This window comes from Oryctolagus cuniculus, chromosome X (genome assembly GCF_051225735.1).
Source record: "Oryctolagus cuniculus isolate XC-2025 breed Fujian yellow rabbit chromosome X, ASM5122573v1, whole genome shotgun sequence".
Lineage (NCBI taxonomy): Eukaryota > Metazoa > Chordata > Mammalia > Lagomorpha > Leporidae > Oryctolagus > Oryctolagus cuniculus.
This window is the reverse complement of record NC_142888.1, coordinates 10,477,756-10,498,559: the sequence shown is the minus strand read 5'-3', so window position 1 is coordinate 10,498,559 and position 20,804 is coordinate 10,477,756. Positions and strand designations below refer to the sequence as shown.

Here is a 20,804-nt window from a genome sequence, read left to right as displayed (position 1 = left end):
TATTTATTTGAAAGGCAGAGCGACAGAGGGAGAGAGAGACAGATATTCTATCCATTGGTTCACTCCCCAAATGGCTGCAACAGCCAGGGCTGGGCCAGGCTGAAGCCAGGAGCCAGGAATTCCATCCTGGTTTCCCACATTAGTGGAAGCAGCCCAGACCATGTTCCGCTGCCTTCCCAAATGCACTAGCAGGGAGCTGGAGCGGAAGAAGAGTAGCTGAGACTTGAGCCAATGTTCTGATATGGGCTACTGGTGTTCTAAGCTGCAGCTTAACCTGCTGCACCACAACACTGGCCCCCATATTGTAAGTATTTTTTAAGGTGTTGCTTAAATGCCTTAAAATATCCATAATCAAAGATGAATAATCACTGTGGCATAATGAGTTAAGCCGACGCCAGCAATGTCACGTCCCATGTGGGCACCGGTTTGAGACCTGGCTGCTCCACTTCCAACCTAGCTCTCAGCTAACACACCTGGGAAAGCAGTAGAAGATGGCCCAAGTCCTTGGGCCCCTGCACCCACATGGGAGACCTGAGGAAGCGCCTGGCTCCTGGGTTTGGCCTGGTCCAGCCCTGGCTGTTGCAGCCATTTGGGGGAGCAAACCAGTAGATGGAAGATCTCTCTTTTTCTATCTCTCCCTTTCTCTGTGTAACTCTGTCTTTCAAATAAATAAAATAAATCTTTAAAAACAAAGATGAATAATCATCTATTATTGCTGAACTGCTTTCTAGAGTAACTGTACCATTTTACATTCCCACTAGCAGTGTATGAGAGTGTCAATGTATGAGAGTGCCAGTTGTTCTATATTCTTGCCAGCGTTCGGGATAGTCAATTTTTTTTAAATCAGTTACTCTAGTAAATATGAAGTAGTATCTTGTGGTTTTAATTTGTATTTCCTTAATGACTAACAATATTGAGGATATTTTCATGTGTGTATTTGTCATCATATATTTATTTGGTGATGAGTCTTTTTGTTTTATGTAAATGGGTTGTTTGATTATTGAATTTTGGTTTATCATATTCTAGATATAAGTCCTATATCAGATATATATTTTGCAAATATTTTCTTCCTGTATATAACTCACCTTTTACTTTTTAAAGAATGAAAGTCTTTTTTTTGCATTTTTATTTTTTAGTTTATTAATGTTTTGTTTTTGAAAAAGATGCTCTCTGCCCCCATGATGTTGCTATAAAAAATGTTGGTTTGAACTCTGTAATTTGTCCAATAAAAATACTTTTCTTTTTTTTAACTTTTATTTAATGAATATAAATTTCCAAAGTACAGCTTATGGATTACAGTGGCTTCCCCCCCCCAATAACTTCCCTACCACCGGCAACCCTCCCCTTTCCTGCTCCCTCTCCCCTTCCATTCACATCAAGATTCATTTTCAATTCTCTTTATATACAGAAGATCAGTTTAGTATAAATTAAGAAAAGATTTCAACAGTTTGCACCCACATAGAAACACAAAGTGAAAAATACTGTTTGAGTATTCGTTATAGCATTAAATCTCAATGTACCGCACATTAACGACAGAGATCCTACATGAGGAGTAAGTGCACAGTGACTCCTGTTGTTGACTTTACAAATTGACACTCCTGTTTATGGCATCAGTAATCTCCCTATGCTCCAGTCATGAGTTTCCAAGGCTATGGAAGCCTTTTGAGTTCACTGATTCCTATCTTATTTAGACAAGGTCATAGTCAAAGCGGAAGTTCTCTCCTCCCTTCAGAGAAAGGCACCACCTTCTTTGAAGACCTGTAAGAATGAAAGTCTTAAATGAAGTCCAGTTTATCATTTTTTAATAGTGTGATCCTTTTGGGGTGCTAATTAAGAATTTCTTGTCAAACCCAAGGTCACCAATGTTTTCTGTTTTCTCTCCAGAAATTTTATACTTTTAGCTCTTAACAGTTAGGGTATGATTCACTTGATTTTTAAATTTAATTGTTGTGTATGATCTGAGCTGCGAGCCCTTTTTACAGTTCCACTTACTTGTAAGTACAAAATAACTTATAAAAATTGGAAACACAAGATCCAGGAAGCTAAAATAATCAGCTACTTCCCACAATACTGTACCATAGTCATTATTTGTATCCATGATCCTCAAGCAAATGCCCACCATTATTTTTGGTGTTATGTGTAATTTACTATATTTAAATTATTTGAAACATGGTAATCAATGTATAGTATACAATCATGCATTTTACCATAATATTATAATTATCTAATATGCCTTACTCTGACCATTTAGGATAAACAGGAAATTACTTGCAGTGCTTTTCAAAATTTGTAATTATCTATGGGCACAAAGACTATAATGCCATTGTATGTATTTTCCTTGCTTTGGTAACATACATATTACCACCGAGGTAGTGGTTTGAAACAACACATGTATATAATCTCATTTCAATGGGTCAGTCAAGAGTCTGAGCCTGGCTCAGCTGAGTCCTCTGCTCAAGGTCACCCAGCGCTTAGTTCTCATCTAGTAATTGACTGGTAAGCAGATCCACTTCCAAGCTCACTCAACTTGTCAGAATTTGTGACTGTAAGACAAAAGGTCTACCTGCTTACTGGTTGTCAGCCAGAGGCCATCCTCAGCTCCTATATGCCACCTGCAGTGCCTTGCCATGTAGCTCTCTCACAACATGGCAGCTTGCTTCTCCAAAGCCACCAGGGGAGACAGAGAGATAATACATCTGCTAGCAATATGGAGTCGTATATAACGTAACAAAGCTATGAGAGTGACTTTATCACCTTTTCCATATTCTACTGGCTAGGAGCAAGCCACATATCCCACACACACTTCAAGGGAAGGGGATTACACAAAGTCATGGGCACCAGGATGCAGAGGTCATTGAGAGCCACCAGCATGTCTCTTCACCAATGCCACGGTTGTGCTTTGACTTCTGATGCTGCCAAACCTCCAGCTCCACAGGCCAGAGCTTCCCAACTTAGAGGCTCCGGAGAGCCACTCCCTCCAACCCCCCACCCATGTCTAAAAGGATGACTGGAAAAATCTCAAACAAAAGATTAAAACCATCATACAAACTAACTAAAAAAGTCATGCTAATATTTGTTGAAAGCTTTATTTATAAGAGAATTTCAACCACACACAAAAGCAGAATAATATAATGAACTATCATGTATCTGTCCCTCATACCTAACAGCCATCAAGGTCAGTCGTGCTCCACGTCCGCCCCGTCTACTCTCTCCTCTGAAATGATTTCAAACAAAATTCCAGGCTTTCTATCATTTCATCTCACAAGTATTTCTAGATAAGTGTCTAGAACTACCAGGTGAGACAAAGCTGGTAAAAACAAGTTCAACTACTTACTGGTTAAATAATATGTTTAAAGTTATTTAACCTCTCAGAAGGTTAACTTCAGCTTCCCAATCTGTAAAATGAAAGTAGTATACAAATTTTCCAAAAGGAAAATGGAACTAAACGTTTATTTTGTTGTAAAAATTTTTGAAATCCATGTATAGTTTTCTATAATATACATTTTTCATGAACTTTGTGAGACTTCTGTATGCATGGGTTTCAAGTTGTTTTTTTTTTAACCAAAATCAACTTACCTTTTAATTCTATTTTCCATGAACTTTATGAAGTATTATCATATTGTGTGATTTGTACATTATTTCTATGGCTTAATATGTCATAATTTTCTGTTTTCCTTTATCTTTTTAGAATTTTTACTTTGAGTGAGAGATAGAAAAACAGCTGCCATCTACTGATTCACTCCCCAGATGCACACAGACTTATCTGAGCCAGGCTGCACACTCGGGCTTTGTAACATGAGATGCGGCAACTCAACAATATGTAAAGGATACCCCAAGATTGCCTCCTTAATACCATAAACTCTTACATTCTCTGCATCTCATCTCCCACCATATCTATTCCAAACTTCCTAGATTGCTGGGTATAGTCAGTCATCACCATCATTACAATTTTTATTTCTTTTATTCAATTATTTAGTAAAAGGAAGAGAAGAACTAACAAGACTTAATGCTCATGTATAAATGAGGCTACCAAATAATCCATGAGTTTTTTTTTTTTTTTTGACAGGCAGAGTGGACAGTGAGAGAGACAGAAAGGTCTTCCTTTTTCCGTTGGTTCACCCCTCAGTGGCCGCTGTGGCCAGCGCGCTGCAGCCGGCGCACCGCGCTGATCCAAAGCCAGGAGCCAGATACTTCCTCCTGGTCTAGATAAGTGTCTAGAAAATAAGAACTCTAGTTTATATTAAAGGGCCAGCATTGTGGTACAGTGGGTTAAGCTACCACCTGTGACACTGGCATCCCATATGGGCACCAGTTTGAGCCCTAGCTGTTCCGCTTTCAATCAAGCTCCCTACTAATGCAGCTGGGAAGGCAGCAGGTGATAGCCCAAGTGCTTAGGCCCCTGCACCCATGTGGAAGAGAGAGATGGATGGAGTTCCAGGCTCCTTGCTTCAGCCTCGTCCAGCCCTGGGTCTTGTAGCCATTTTGGGAGTGAACTAGAGGGCAGAAGATTTCTCTTTGTCTCTCCTCCTCTCTCTGTTACTCTGCCTTTCAAATAAATAAAAGTAAAATCTTAAAAAACCCATTTTACCATTATTTTACCGTAATTCTTTAAGATAATCAGATATCCAGCATTCAATTTCCTGTTATTTCACCATTTATTGATAGCGTGTTTTAACTCAAATCTAAAGTCCACACATGACAGTAGATTGATATGGCTTTTAAGTCTTTCAATCTGCAGATCCCCATTCCTTCTCTCTTTCTCTTGTTTTCTTTTACCTTAAAGTTTATTTGTCAAGAGACAAATCAGATCCCTGTTTTTTGTTTTGTCTTGGTTTTGATCCTGCCGAGTTTTCCAGTATGAAATTGCTGACACACTACACTTTTAAAAAGTAAGCTTACTGCAAAATCAATTCTGCAAATACTTTCCAGATTTCCTAAATGGCTTTTTTTCTCGGTAATTATGTCATATTTCTTTACTTGTTTTCTTCCTTGCTTCCTGAATTCATTTATCTTGATCACCTCTGAATCATTAACAAAAAGTTCTACAAAACTGCCATCTGCGTTCCCCTGGGATTTATATCTTAAAACAAATTTTCCTCAATTGAATTCAAATTGAATAAGAGCATTGAAACCAAGGATCCCTCATTAGACAGTTTGTTATTTCAAAGCATTTCTATTTACTGTGCCTTATTTAGAATACAGTATAATCTTGCAAAGGCAATTCTGCCTTTTCAAAATAGTGTATGATTGGAAATAATTGCAATTCCCAATGTGACATAAAGTGTCTCAATTTTTATTAGAGAAATTTAATTTATTAAAAACAGTGTATCATCTGAATTTATTAATGTAGCATTTCTGTATGTTTCAAATTATTGAAGTTGCATTGCATCAAGAAGCTATCATGATTTTAAATCTAAGTATTTAAGATTACTTATTTGAAATGATATATATATGTGTGTATATATATATATATATATAGAGAGAGAGAGAGAGAGAGAGAAATATGAATCTTCCATCCAGTGGTTCTCTTCTCATATGCCTTCAACAGCTAGGGCTGGGCCAAGCTGAAGCCAGGAGCTAGGAACTCAATCCAGGTCTCCCATATGGGTAGAGGGGACCCAAGTATTTAACCCATCAGTATTTAATCCAGCAGGAAGCTGGATTGGAAGCAGAGGTGGAACTCGATCCCAGGCACTCTGATAGGGGATACAGGCATCCCAAGTAGTGACTTAACCTGCTGCAACATAACACCTATCCCTCCCATTTAAAAAAAAAATCTAAGTCTTAAAGTTCATTCAATAGAAGTTTGCATTGATTTCCTTCTTTTAAAAACGTGTTTTTGTAAAATCAACATTATGCATACATTTTAAAAAGTCAGGATGCCTGTTAGGCTTACAAGGAAGTCCAGTGAGCCCTTTCCCTGTGTGCTGCACTCTTCATTCTTACTCCTTGTAAGCATTCAGAACTTGATCATCAACTTCCCAAAATGTTGTTGCACCCTCTTGTCCACTGTCATTACCATTTTTGTTTTCTAAGTTCTTTCTTGGTACTTCTGACTGGAAGGGGTTGGGACTTTGTCCTGGCTTGGCAATACTGTCATCCTGCCGTTTCAAGTATAGTCGCTTGCCTCCCAGGAGGTGGTGGTGAAGTATGTCCCTCTTCCTCATGGAATGGCACTTCCCAGAGCACCATATGCTACTATCAGTGTCTACCGTGTGTGGCCTCTTCACTTTTGATCTTTATATCTAGGAAGGACTATAGTGTTGCTTGCTCACTTCCAACCCTAAGCACCACCCCCATGTGCAACATTTACACCCCGACTTCATTCCCTTTTGCATCATGTGGCTCCCCATCTCTTATGATGCCAAAGAGGTTATGGTGGCCTTGTGCACTAACATGCTGGTAAATGTTAACCACTGGCCTTCCAAGGGGGAATAATCCATGATCTACAGCATTTGCCAGTTTGTATGGTGTAAACCCTCCTACCATGGCTGACTTCAGACCTGGTAAGAAAGGCTCAAAGTTATGTCTGAGTGCCATGAGCAGACTCTAGCAGGGAACAAGACTTGGGGTCTTCGCTTAGGACTGTCAGACAAGGATGAAGTCACATGTCCTTTCTATTGGGCTCTTCAGTTACCCCTACCTTGATGTTCCTGCCAGGCTCTGGCTCAGACATCCAGGCTCCACTCTGGGTTGAGAGAAATACCCAATGCTCTGTTTGTCTTTCCTGTTGGACAGCAACGTATGTTCCAGTTTGATTTTAATTTTGTTGCTCTTACTATATTTTGATATCTTAAGAAGAACCTGTTCTTTAAAGATTGTATTTATTTATTTGAGAGGAAGAGTTACAGAGAGATGGAGAGACAAAGAGAAAGGTCCTCCATCCAGTGGTTCACTCCCCAGATGGTTGCAACAACAGGAGCTGAGCCAATCTGAAGCCAGGAGCCAGGAGCTTCCTCTGGGTCTCCCACACTGGTGCAGGGGCCCAAAGACTTGGGCCATCATCTACTGCTTTCCCAGGCCATAGCAGAGAGCTGGGTCAGAAGTGGAGCAGGGGCCAGTGCTGTGGCACAGCAAGTTAAAGCCCTGGCACCAGTTCTAGTCCCAGCTGCTCCTCTTCTGATCCAGCTCTCTGCTATGGCCTGGGAAAGCAGTAGAAGACGGCTGAAGTCCTTGGGCCCCTGCACCCACGTGGGAGACCTGGAAGAAGCCCCTGGCTCCTGGCTTCGGATCGGCACAGCTCCAGCCGTTGCGGCCATCTGGGGAGTGAACCAGCAGATGGAAGACCTCTGTCTCTGTCTCTCTCTATAACCTTTTATAAATAAAATCAATCTTAAAAAAAAAAAAAAGAAGTGGAGCAGCCGGGACTAAAACTGATATCCATATGGGATTCCAGCACAGCAGGCAGAGGCTTAGCCCACTATGCCACAGCGCCAGCCCAAGAAGAACCTGTTTTTAAAGTCAATTTCACATACCAATCTGAAGTTGATGGTACATAGAGATTGTGTCTTACGCATGTAAACTTTCTTATGGAGCTGTACTGATGGAGAGTAACTCGGATTTGTTATTCAGCAGTTGTGTTAACAGTGATTTCTTTCTTCCACAGTTGACAGGCCTGTCAGAGTATATGCAGATGGAATATTTGACCTCTTCCACTCAGGTCATGCAAGGGCACTTATGCAAGCAAAAACACTGTTTCCCAACAGCTACTTGTTGGTAGGAGGTAAGAACATTTTCTCTTTGTCCAGAAAACTCCTTTGTACTATGCTTCCTAAAAAGGGTCCCTTTCAGAGTTCCATCAATAGAATCTGACATTGTTTATGCTTCCAATTCAGCTCATACTGGATTACTTGTTCACTAACTAAAATTCAAAATGATATTTAGAAAGCTATAGGGGTAGAAGCAGATGTTTAGCCTAGTGGTTAAAACTCTAGTGTCCCAAAACAGAGTTCCTGGGTTCAGTTCCTAGCCATGGTTCCTGACTCCAATTTCATCTCAGTGAAGATCTTGGAGAGCAACAGTGATGGCCCAAGTATTTGGGTTCCTGCCACCTTTGTGGGAGAGTTGGATTCAGTTTCCAATTCCTGGTTCCAGTGTTACCCAGCCCTGGTTGTTGTGGGTCTTTAGGAAGTGAACCAGCAGATGGGAGCTCTCTGTCTTGGTATCTCTCTCTTCCTCTCTGCCTCTCAAAAAAATACATAATTAAAAAAAAAAACTACAGAAGAGGGGCCACCTGCAACAGCGGCATCTCTTATAGGCCCTAGTTCAATCCCAGGCTGCTCTGCTTCCGATCCAGCTCCCTAATGGGCTAGAAGAGGCAGAAGATGACCCAGGTGTTTAGGTCTCTGACACCCAAATGGGAGACCTGGAATAATCTCCTGGCTTTGGCTTGGCCCAGCTCTCACTCCTCACTCCTTGCTCCTCGCTCCTCGCTCCTCACCCCTCCCTCCCTCCCTCCCTCTCTCCCTCCCTCTCTCTCTCTCTCTTTCTCCCCCTTTCTCTATAACTCTGAGTTCCAAATAAAAAAATCTTAAAAAAAAAACTATAGAGGAAATGACATCATGGCATTGTATACCACTGATCTTCAGAGAGACAGATAATACCATCCAGGGCAATTGCTTCATGTTTTCCATTAATGTTTTTCTCCTATTGCTTGGGGCATGTATATAGCATTTTCTAGAGAGTTAGGGAAAAAGCAATATTATTCTGATTTCAAATCTTGAGGAAGTTCAGGATGATTAAGGGCAAATAAAGTCATTGTCTATTCCCTTTGTGTGACCCACAGCACTTAGAATGATGTTGTGCTAACACTAGTGGCTTAACACAGTCCTAATTAGTTAAATTTATATAGTGCAGTAAAGAAGTGGAGATTTCCTTATCAGTAATGAAATGTACATGGACTAAATTTGCCAACCAAAAGACAGACATTGGCACAGTGGAGATTAAAAAAAATCGATCCCACTAAATGTCACCTGCACAATTCTGACTTTGGAGTCACAGGCACAACAAGGCTCAAAGGGAATGGACAGAAAAGATACCCCATGCATACAGTAACCAAAACTGGGCAGCAGTGTCTACTCTAGTATCAGACAAAATGGCTTTAAATCAAACAAGGATGCCAGAGACAAAGAATATATTAATAAAACAAGATATTACCAAAAGGTTCAGTAGAAAGAAGGTATAATTGTCAACCTATGCAAATCTAATAATAGACACCAAAATATACGAAGCAAAAATTGTCAGAATTAAAAAGGGAAACAGAAGATCTAGAAACAAAATCAGCACATGAAAGAGACAGTTGCACTCCTCACAACAGCCAAGCTATGGAATCAGCCCAGATGCCCACTGATGGATAAACACAACGTGGTATACGTCACAATGGAATACTACTGAACCATAACAAGGAAGGAAATCCTGACATTTTCAGAGATGTAGACAGAACTGTAGATCGTTCTGTTAAGTGAAACAAGCCACCTGCAGAAAGACAAATACTGTAGGTTCACATATATATGGAAGCTAAAGCGGGTAAAAGCCACCACTTGCAATGCGGCACCCCACATCAGAGAGCGGCATCCCGGCTGCCCTGCTTCCAATCAGGCAGCGGAAGGTGGCCCTACCACCCAGGTGGGAGACCAGGATGCAGTTCCTGGCTGATGGCTTCAACCTAGCCTACATCTACCTGCTGTGGCCATCTGGGGAGTGAACCAGCACACAGATCTCCACCCACCCACCCACCACCACCATTCTGCCTTTCAAATAACTACATTAATTTTTTTTAAGTAGTCCATCTGAACTTAGAACAGTGTTCACTAGAGGCTGGAAAGGATGGAGGAATAAAAAGGAGCTGAATAACGGGTTCTGAAGCAAGTCAGACAGAAGTACCAATTTCTAGTGTTCCAAAGCACAGTGGGACAACTTTAATTCATAATAACATATTATATAAATTATAATAAACTGGAAAAGAGGAGCTAGTAGGATTTAAGAACAAAGATAAGGAAAGTAAAAAAAAAGTGGAGATTTGTACACCCAGGGGATCATGGGTCACAGTGAAGGGAATGACTGATTTCCTAAGCCTAGAGAAAGAGAAGCATGGTTAGAAGTGATTGAAATGTTTCCCTTCCTGAAGGCCCACCTATTTCAATTTGGGTAAAAGAGACGGGAACCGACCAGGGAGACCTGCATCTGCACCTCACTTCTTCAGTTTCTGCAAATGGCACATCCATTTGCCGTGAGGGGTTTTTGTAGCATTACGTGTAATGGGTTAGTATTGACCCAAACACCTCCACCGTGAGAAAAAGGTGCTAGTAAGTCTGCTAGTACCTGTTGCTTAAGTTATGTTATTTTTTTCAAGTTTAAAACTACATTTTGGGGCCAGCACTGGGGCTCACTAGGCTAATCCTCTGCCTGCAGCACCAGCACCCCGGGTTTTAGTCCCGTTCGGGGCTCTGGATTCTGTCCCGGTTGCCCCTCTTCCAGTCCAGCTCTCTGCTGTGGCCCAGGAAGGCAGTGGAGGATGGCCCAAGTGCTTGGGCCCTGCACCCGCATGGGAGACCAGGAGGAAGCACCTGGCTCCTGGCTTCGGATCGGCACAGCACGACTGCCATAGCAGCCACTTGGGGGGTGAACCAACAGAAAAGGAAGCCCTTTCTCTCTGTCTCTCTCTCTCTAACTCTGCCTGTCAAAAAACAAACAAACAAACAAACAAACAAAAACCCTACATTTTGGATATTTAAGAGGAACCCTAGTATAAATTTGCTGAGAGTGATGACCACATGGGCACATGGCCACTGACTAGAATTCTTTCCAGAAGGAAGAGGTGGTGAAAGGTAGTGGTTACTACGGAAGTTGTGCAGATGGAATGCAGAACAGGCAGGGACTGTGACGTCTGATCACATTATCCATTTATCCTGAATAGAAAAACATTTATTTTTTGAAGTTTTTATTTCTTTATTTTCATTCATTTGGAAGATGTGAGCAAGGCAGAGAGGGAGGAGGAGAGAAGGAGATGGGAAGAGGGGAAGGGGGGAGAGAAGGAGGGGGTGAGAAGGTGAGGGAGGGAGGCAGGGAGGGAGGGAGAAAGAATGAATGAGAATGAATCATCCCCTTCTGGTGATTTACTCCCAAATGTGTGCAACAGTCTGAGCTGGGCAAGGCCATAGCCTTGAGCCTGGAGCTCAGTCCAAGTCTCCCATGTGGGTGGCAGAGACCCAAGTACTAGAGCCATTATCTGCTGCTTCCCAGGGTGTGCATTAGCAGGAAGCTGGATCAGGAGTGGAGAAGCCAGGACTCAAAGCAGGTAATCTGATATATGATGTAAGCATCCCAAACAGCAAGTTAATCACTGTGCCAAATGCCTACATCCCCTTTAAAATTGTGTAATTGAATTATTTTCATTTTATTTGAAAGGTACAGGGAGAGAGGTAGAGAGGGAGAGAGGGAGGCAGGGAGGGAGAATATGAATGAATATGAGCATTACTACCAGAATCTTGTCCTAGTCTACTGAGGGTGGGGACACAACTTTGCAGCATTTCTTTGGGCTTTGGTCATTGGGTAACCTGGGTTTGGAGGTGCTAATGAGTCAGTCACAGTTAATAGGTACACAAGCCATGGCCCTGGGTTATCACACCCAAAGTAAGATGAAAGGAAATGTGCAGCTTTCAGTACATTCTTGTAAAGTGGAGAAGGCAGGAAATTAACCTGAGCACCTCTCTAGGTCATTAGGCAACAACAGTGGTTTCACTGATTCAGTGAATGATGACTCTACTCACCAGCTGTTTACTGAACACTTACTATGTGCCAGGCACTCTTCAGTGGGAATGTAGCCATCAAAAAACACACTATGTCCCCAGAGAACTTAACAGTCTGCGGAGAAGGCAGAAATGGCCCACGAAACAGTAAATACGCAGTTGAGGTACTATGAGGAAATATAAAATAGAGAAAGGAGAGTGACTGGGTGCAGGAAGGAGGGATGTTTTTGGTAGGAAGGTCAGGGAAGGCCTCTCAGAGGAGGTGATGTTTGTGCAGAATGAATGCATGAATGAACAGAGGGCACACAAAAGCCAAAATATCCAATTTGCCTGCACAGCATTCTTCTCGCCAGTGAGGACGACACTGGGGCAAGTGCAGCAGCCATGGCAGCTACAGCAATGCCATTTTTGTGAATTTGTTTGTCTTACGGAAAGCTTTCCAGACCAGCACAGACAATTTAACACTTAGGACAATTAATATGAGCAGGAGTTGGGAGCCAAGAAGTAAAGCAGAGGAGGGGCAGATTTCCTACCAAAAAATCCTGCAATTCTCTGTAGTTCTCAAACTCCACCAGCTAATACTGCTCCATGAGGAAGATCTATCTTTCCTTCTCTGAGTTCCGGGATAAGTGTTTCAGAGGTCACTGAATATGGGACTTTATTTTTATTTATTTATTTATTTTTGACAGGCAGAGTGGACAGTGAGAGAGAGAGACAGAGAGAAAGGTCTTCCTTTGCCGTTGGTTCACCCTCCAATGGCCGCCGCGGCCAGCGCACTGTGGCCGTCGCACCGCGCTGATCCGATGGCAGGAGCCAGGAGCCAGGAGCTTTTCCTGGTCTCCCATGGGGTGCAGGGCCCAAGCACTTGGGCCATCCTCCACTGCACTCCCTGGCCACAGCAGAGAGCTGACCTGGAAGAGGGGCAACCGGGCCAGAATCCGGCGCCCCGACCGGGACTAGAACCTGGTGTGCCGGCGCCGCTAGGCGGAGGATTAGCCTAGTGAGCCGCGGCACCGGCCTGAATATGGGACTTTAAATAATGCAATGAACAATGTCTTCTGTAGCAACTTACAAAGAAATTCAGATACCCCTTCAAGGCTAGTGTATGGGCTCTCTGTGGAAGCCAGGGGCATGTTAAATTACCTAAATGACCATGGAGGTCATATCCTTTCATAAGTGACAACGAATAGATTACGGATGAGAATTGAAACAACACTACAGGAAACTATAAAAAGTGGAGCATAGACTTCTGGAGACAGTGACAATAAGAAATAAATCACAGGCAATATAAAGAATAGTTTCTGTATGTATTTTCTCTACAGATTTCTTATACTATTTAAAAATAATTGGATTATAATACTATGAAATATCTTTTAACCATTCTATCAATTTTAATGGTATCCTATATTTTATTTGTCTCTATTAATCCTGAGTCTGTTAAACAGACTCCTGTGTGTAGGCCAACTGCTGTGTGGGCATGGTACTGGAGCTCAAATCCCATGAGCTGCATATGTATTCCCCCTTTTTTTATTAGCTAGGACTTCCAGTACAACTTTGAAAAGCAATTGGGAGAGCATTATTCTTGCCTTGTTCCTAATCTTAGTGGGAAAGTTTCAAGTTTCTCACCACTAAATATGAAGTTAACTGTAAGTTTTTGCAGACGTTCTTTATTAAGTTGAGGAAGTCCCCCTCCACTCCTAATTTGCTGAGTTGTTTTTTTTTTAAATAATCAATGTCTTATTTTGTCAGACTGTTTTTCTGCACCTACTGATATGATCATGCGATTTTTCTTCTTAGCTGTTGATATGATGGATTGCATTAATCATTTTTGAGTGTTAAACCAGCATTACATACTTGTGATAACTCCCATTTGGGAATGGTGTATAATTTTTTTACATATCATTAAATGCTATTTGCTAATATTCTGTTGAGGATTTTTTGCATCTATGTTCAAGACAGTTATTAATCTGTAGGTTTTTTTCCTTGTAATTTTTGTCTGATTTTGGGATAACAGTAATACTGACCACATATAATGAATTAGGAAGAAATACCTCTGCTTCTATCTTCTGGAAGAGATTATAGAAAATTGGTATATTTTATTCTTTAAATGTTTGGTAGAATTCACCAGTTAACCAATGTTAACTTTGTACTTTCTGTTTTGGATGGTTATTAATTATTGATTTGATTTTTAAAACAGATACAGGCCTATTCATATGTCTCTTCTTGTGTGAGACTTGATAAATTGTGTCTTTTAAGGAATTGGTCCATTTAATCTAGGTTATCAAATTTGTCAGCATAGAGTTATTCACGGTATTCCTTTATTGTCTTTTTAGTGTCCAGGTAAACTATAGTGATGGTCTTGCTTTCATTTCTTTTTTTAAATATTTATTTATTTATTTGAAAGGCAGAGTTACAGAGAGAGAGGGAGAAACAAGAAGAGAGAGAGATCTTCCATCTACTGGTTCACTCACAAATGGCTGCAATGGCTGGGGCTAGGCCAAGCTGAAGCCATGAGCCAGGAGCCTCTTCCATGTTTTCCACATGGATGCAGAGGCCCAAGCCCATGGACCATCTCCCACTGGTTTCCCAGGTGCATCAGCAGGGAGCAGCTGGGTCTTGAACTGGTGCCCATATGGGATGCCAGTGTCACAGGCAGCAGCTTTACCTGCTATGCCACAATGCTGGCCTCTTGCTTTCATTTCTGATATTAGTAATTTGTCTTTTTTCCTTTAATCTTTATTAGCCTGACTAGAGGCTTATTGATTTTGTTGAATTTTTCAAGGAATTATATTTTGTTTTTTTTTCTATTGATTTCCAATTTTCAATTTCATTGATTTCTGCTCTAGTTTTCATTATTTCTTTTTTCTTCTGTTTACTTTGGATCTAATTGCTCTTCCTCTTCTATTTTCCTAAGTGGAAACTTAGGTTATTTATTTTAGATCTTTTTTCCTAATATATGCATCAATGTTACAGATTTCCCTCTAAGCACTACTTTCACTACATCCCACAATTTTGATTTTATATTTTAATTTTTATGTAATTCAAAATGCTTTTAAATTTCTGAGATTTTTTATTCCATATATTATTTAGATATGTGTTATTTAATCTCCAAATATTTTGGGATTTTTCCACTTAACATTTTGTTATTGATTTCTAATTTAATTCCATTATGGCCTGAGAACAGACATAGTACGATTTCTATTCTTTTACATTTGTTAAGATATATTTTATGGCCCATAATGTGGTCTGACTTAGCGAATGAATGTTCCATGTGAGCTTAAGAAGAATATATATTCTTCTGTTGTTGGATGGATTAGTCTATGGATGTTAATTATATCCAATTGATTGATGGTACTGTTGAGTTTACTATGTCCTCACCAATTTCTGTCAGCTGTATTGGTCCATTTCTGATGGCATGTTAATCATAGTTTTTTTTTTTTAAAAAATCCTGGTTTGATAATCTTAACATTCCTGACAATCTGACTGTGGTTCGGATGCATGTTCAGTCTCTTCAAACTGTGTTCTTTGCCTTTTGGTGTGCCTTGTAGTTTTTTTGTTGAAAGGCAGAGTTGAAGTTGTAGGTAAAAGGAACTGCAGTAAATAGGCCTTTAGTTAAGCAGAGGCAAGTTGTAGGAAGAGAGAAAGCATTCTATGGTCCTATAATTAGTTCTCAGTTTTTTGTTGAACCCATGTCCTGAACTGTGAACTTCACCAGTGTTTGTCAGTATTATTTCTTCTCCACTCATGTGAGATAAGAAGAGCTGAGAGGGCTGAAATCTGGAATTTCGTTCCCCTAGGTAGGTTAGGTTCCAGTGAATCCCCAGGCTACTCAGATAAAATGATTTTTCCTTGGGGCTGGCACTGTGGCATAGCAGGTAAAACTGCCGCCACTTTTGATCCAGCTCCCTACTAATGCACCTGGAAAAGCAGAAGATGGCCCAAATGCTTGGGCCCCTGTCACCCACATTGGACACCTAGAAAAAGCACCTGGCTCCTGGCTTTGGACCAACCCAACTCCAGCCATGGCAGCCATCCAACAGTGAACTTGAAGATGGATGATTCTCTCTTCCCTGCCTTAATTTTTTTCTTTAAAAAATAGTTTCTGCTCAGAGCAGGTGTTTTTTTTTATTTATTTATTTATTTATTTATTTATTTATTTTTTGACAGGCAGAGTGGACAGTGAGAGAGAGAGACAGAGAGAAAGGTCTTCCTTTGCCATTGGTTCACCCTCCAATGGCCGCCGTGGCCGGTGCACTGCGCTGATCCGATGGCAGGAGCCAGGTGCTTATCCTGGACTCCCACGGAGTGCAGGGCCCAAGCACTTGGGCCATCCTCCACTGCACTCCCTGGCCACAGCAGAGAGCTGGCCTGGAAGAGGGGCAACCAGGACAGAATCCGGCGCCCCGACAGGGACTAGAACCCGGAGTGCTGGTGCCACAAGGCGGAGGATTAGCCTATTGAGCCGCAGCGCCGGCCAGAGCAGGTGTTTTTAAAGAACACGGTGCTCTGGCATATTTCAGAATGGTTCTTTTTCTCCTTCCCCTGCTAGACCCACAAGGGAATTTTTCTCCCACACGTACTCTGAGGACCAGGTAGAACTCCTGGTGGTAAAACTCACAAAAGTGTGAGGATTTCCCAAGATTGTGTGCCCCTGGAGTTTTAAACTCTCAGACTTGTCCACACTAAGCCCCTCACAATCTGTCAGTTTAAGCCCAAGCCCAGCACTGATTTCCTTGGAGGATTCTACTTAGGGCGTTCTGCTCCAGTAAGTTACAAATCTGCACCTGCTTGTCTGTCTCTCCAACTGGGGGGCAGCAGTTTGCCCTGTGACCTGATTTTTCTGATAGATCTAAGAACTATCACTGATTTTTCAGTATGTTCAACTTCTTTCTTACTGTTAGAATGCAGTGGCAACATTTAAGTTTTTTACATGCCAGATAGAAACCAAAAATCCAATATTCACATTTTAAAATCGGAGTTGTTACTTAATTGCTTAAATGCATACCATGGTGTCTAAATACTATATGCTTTGAAACACACCATCTTATATTTACAGAATATATAACAAGCCTTTTTCACTTTCAAATATTTTACAAATTTCCCTTTTTCTCCTTAAACTTGTATTTTCATTCTGCTTTTCTTCTACAATTTTTCCTAATGTGATGTGTTTTAATGCTTGTAGCTGTTTTAATTATCATTCTATCATACTTCTTTGAAATGAATATATAAATTAGTACACAAGTAACCAAAGAACACATTATAAATTTGATAAATAATCATTTTATATGTAAACAAATTTAATCAGCAACATATCACTTAATGAAATGAATGGAACCTTCTTATGTGTAGATGTACCTATGGATGAATATAACTTCCTGCTAGAATGAGGCAGGGTTTAACATCAATTTTATTTCTATTTTTCCTTATTACATATGTAAGTGTTTGAATGAAAGGAGTATTATAGTGGTGCTACCCAATTCTTTGAACTCCTGAGTTATTTGCCAAAAATCACAAAATGATTTATTATTCTTGTTATCAAAAGTAATTTTAATGCTGTATCAAGTGACAGTTTGTTAAGATCCTCCTTCAAAATTGTTGCAAACAATAGATTGCAAAAGGATTTGTTACCAAGCAATTAGAATAATTTGCTTTCTCCCTTTCTGAGAATTACAACAAAAGGCTATGTTAAGAGTTATCAAATGACTCTTAATTATAACCCTTATTCTTTTATTTGAAAGCAGCATATACAACCAGATATATGCCAAAGGGTTGGGAAAATGGAAGCATTGGTAATCTCATTATACCATTGATGATCCAATACTTTTTGATAAAAGTTTTCATCATTTGCTTAAAACTTAATTAAAAAAAAAAATCGGGGGCTACAGTTTTAGCTTACTAAATTTGCAGAAGCAACTTCTAACCTAATTGACAAAACGGATTCTCAGTGTCATACCTACTAAGAACTTAAAAACCAAGATAATACCTTTATAATTAAATGTATTATTATAATTATAAATTTAAAAATATTGATATACTTCAAGGAGTTTATAAAAACTGATAAATTATAGAATGTTATATATAAAACAGAAATAAAAAAATGTAGATCTAATATAGATTATAAACAAAACACTGAATCAATGTACTAAACTTACAGTAAGGTAATGTAATTTATAGATAAACATATATATCAAGAGAGAAGTATGATTTTGAAAAGGGATGTTATTCTTTCTCTAAATATTGCTTGTGTGTAGCAAATTCTAGTGTTTGGCTTTATGGAAAAATAAAAATATAAAAATCAGAAATAAATTATCTTTTTAGATACCATATATTTAAAGATAAAAAGGGATATGTACTACTAAAAAGTAATTGGTATGGAAGTAGATAGTTTTTATTCTGAAAAAATAGAAAATAAACATTTTATATGAAACAGGATAGGGATTGTTTCTAAATGGAACAAATATTTTACGTGAGTTGATAAAAGAGGTTTTTTTACTTTTCTTTTAAAATTATGCACATGGCATCTGAAAAAAAATCATGTAAATGTTTTATCCATATGCTTCAGTGTAACCTGAAAATCTTGATAATTCCAGAAAATATTCCAGTTACATTTCTAAGCAGCAGCAGTACCAGCCTATATACCTTTGGCTTATTAAAGTGATTTTGAAGTGAATAGCTGGAAAAAAACTGCTTACCCCTAACTACAAGAGAAAAGCCATTTTTAGGATTCAATATGAGTATAGAGAATAGCTAGAAAAATGCTTACTCCTAGCTACATGAAAAATCCATTTTTAGCATTCAATATTACTTTGCAATGCGCCTTTTGCTTTGAATTCCTGGGCCTGTATCTCAAGATCAGCATGTTCTCTGATAATACTTGGGAGAAGAGGAGGTAAAGTTGCCAGGTAAAACTGTGCATTATTCTCCATTCCTCCACATTTAGTTTCCAGCACCAGTCTTCACCTCTCAAAGGAATGTGTGTAAGAGAAAGACAGGGAACCTTTATAGGTTCATGGTATTTTGAATAATAAGTAAATGAGTTTTTTACCTGGTTTGGCTTAAAGACTAAACCCCTCAACCCCTGAAATGCAACACAGTAAGGTTTAGATGGTGCATTTCTTTTTTACAGTGGGGCAAGGGTGGGTTTGAACAGAGACTGTTTAGGTCCATTAATTGTAGGAAAGGGTACCACTGGAAGTTGAGGATATGGACACTGACTGTTTTAAAACCCTTGTGCTCAGATGCCCCTTGAAAAGTCTTTGCAAGCCACTAGGGGTACGTGTACCCTAGCTTGAGGATACCTTGATCTTAGAGTATCTTTTTGGTTTATTACAAACCAACTTAATGGCAGACTCTTCTATACTGAGGAAAACTAAGGAGCCCTTTAGGAATAGGTATTCTGTTCTATTGCACAGTTGGGTGATAACGTACTGTATATTTCTCTTCAAAACAGAAAAAAAAGAATTTTGAATGTTTTCATCATAAAGGAATGTTAATGTTTGAGGACATATATATATATTTCCCTGATTGTACATTACATATGACAATACCATGTGACATCCCATAACTATATGCAATTTTTATGTCAGTTAAAATTTTTAACTTGTTTTTTAAAAAAGGAATAGGTAGGCCATCGCCGCGGCTCACTAGGCTAATCCTCCACCTGCAGTGCTGGCACTTCGGGTTCTAGTCCTCCACCTGCAGTGCTGGCACTTCGGGTGCTAGTCCCGGTTGGGACGCCGGTTCTGTCCCGGTTGCTCCTCTTCCAGTCCAGCTCTCTGCTGTGGCCCAGGAAGGCAGTGGAGGATGGCCCAGGTCCTTGGGCCCTGCACTGGCATGGGAGACCAGGAGAAGCACCTGGCTCCTGGCTTCGGATCAGCGCGGTGTGCCGGCTGTAGTGGCCATTTGTGGGGTGAACCAACGGAAAAGGAAGACCTTTCTGTCTCTCTAACTCTGCCGTTTTTTTTTTTAAAAAAAAGGAATAGGTATTCTATGTTGTTAGCTGAAAGGCTGGCTCTTGATATTCTGTGTGTAGTCAGCAAATGAAACACTTAAGATGAGTTGGAAGAGTCTGCCCTATTAACTGTGGTCCTCCTCACAATAAGTAGGTAGGTTTGCCATAGGAATTCCCCTGGGTGGAACGAGGGCTTCACTCATGAAGCCACTCAGGTTGAGGCAAGTACATGGGCAGGAATTTGGTGGATACACTTGATATTTGGCAGATATAACTTATTAGAAAGAACAGAAACTGTGATAACTAGAGGTACTACAGTCTACTTCTGAACCTTACGCAGAAACAACTGTCACTGTTTTACATTTTGATTATAATACCTGCATTTCTAATGTTTTAAACATGTAGCCAGTAGTGACTTGAAAATTTCTCTATGCAAGCTGACCTTGTTGGCATTATTTTAATGAATTGAGACTATCCACTTTTTTTTTTTTTTTTTTTTTGACAGGCAGAGTGGACAGTGAGAGAGAGACAGAGAGGTCTTCCTTTTGCTGTTGGTTCACCCTCCAATGGCTGCCGCGGCCAGCGCACCGCGCTGATCCGATGGCAGGAGCCAGATGCTTCTCCTGGTCTCCCATGGGGTGCAGGGCCCAAGCACTTGGGCCATCCTCCACTGCACTCCCTGGCCACAGCAGAGAGATGGTCTGGAAGAGGGGCAACCGGGACAGAATCCGGCGCCCCGACCAGGACTAGAACCCTGTGTGCCAGTGCTGCTAGGCGGAGGATTAGCCTAGTGAGCCGCGGCGCCGGCCAAGACTATCCAGTTTTAAAGCCCTTTTCCCCCCATTTTAACTTAAAAGTTCATGTCATTTACTTTTTTCAAATGTTTAATTCCTTCTTCCATGCACTTTTTTTTTTTATAAATGATTTCTTTATTTTGAAAGGTAGAGTTAGAGAGAGAGATAACTTCCACCCACCGATCCACTCCCCAAATGGTCTCCACAGTCAGAGATGGGCCCATCTGAAGCCAGGAGCCAGGAGCTTCTTCTGGGTCCCCCAGTAAGTGCAGGGGCCCAAGCACTTGGGCCATCCTCTGCTGGTTTCCTAGG

The 20,804-nt window shown here is 40.5% G+C and overlaps 1 protein-coding gene across 8 annotated transcripts in view; it reads left to right on the top strand.

The window, feature by feature from the left end:
• The window catches only part of PCYT1B (phosphate cytidylyltransferase 1B, choline), a 123,554-nt gene that overhangs the window by 62,188 nt on the left and 40,562 nt on the right, over nt 1-20,804 (top strand). For all 8 annotated transcript variants that reach the window (XM_008272466.5, XM_008272468.5, XM_089324872.1 and 5 more), the window contains one exon: nt 7,607-7,723. In XM_008272466.5, the coding sequence (XP_008270688.1) occupies nt 7,607-7,723 (117 nt within the window). The remainder of the gene's footprint in view (nt 1-7,606; nt 7,724-20,804) is intronic.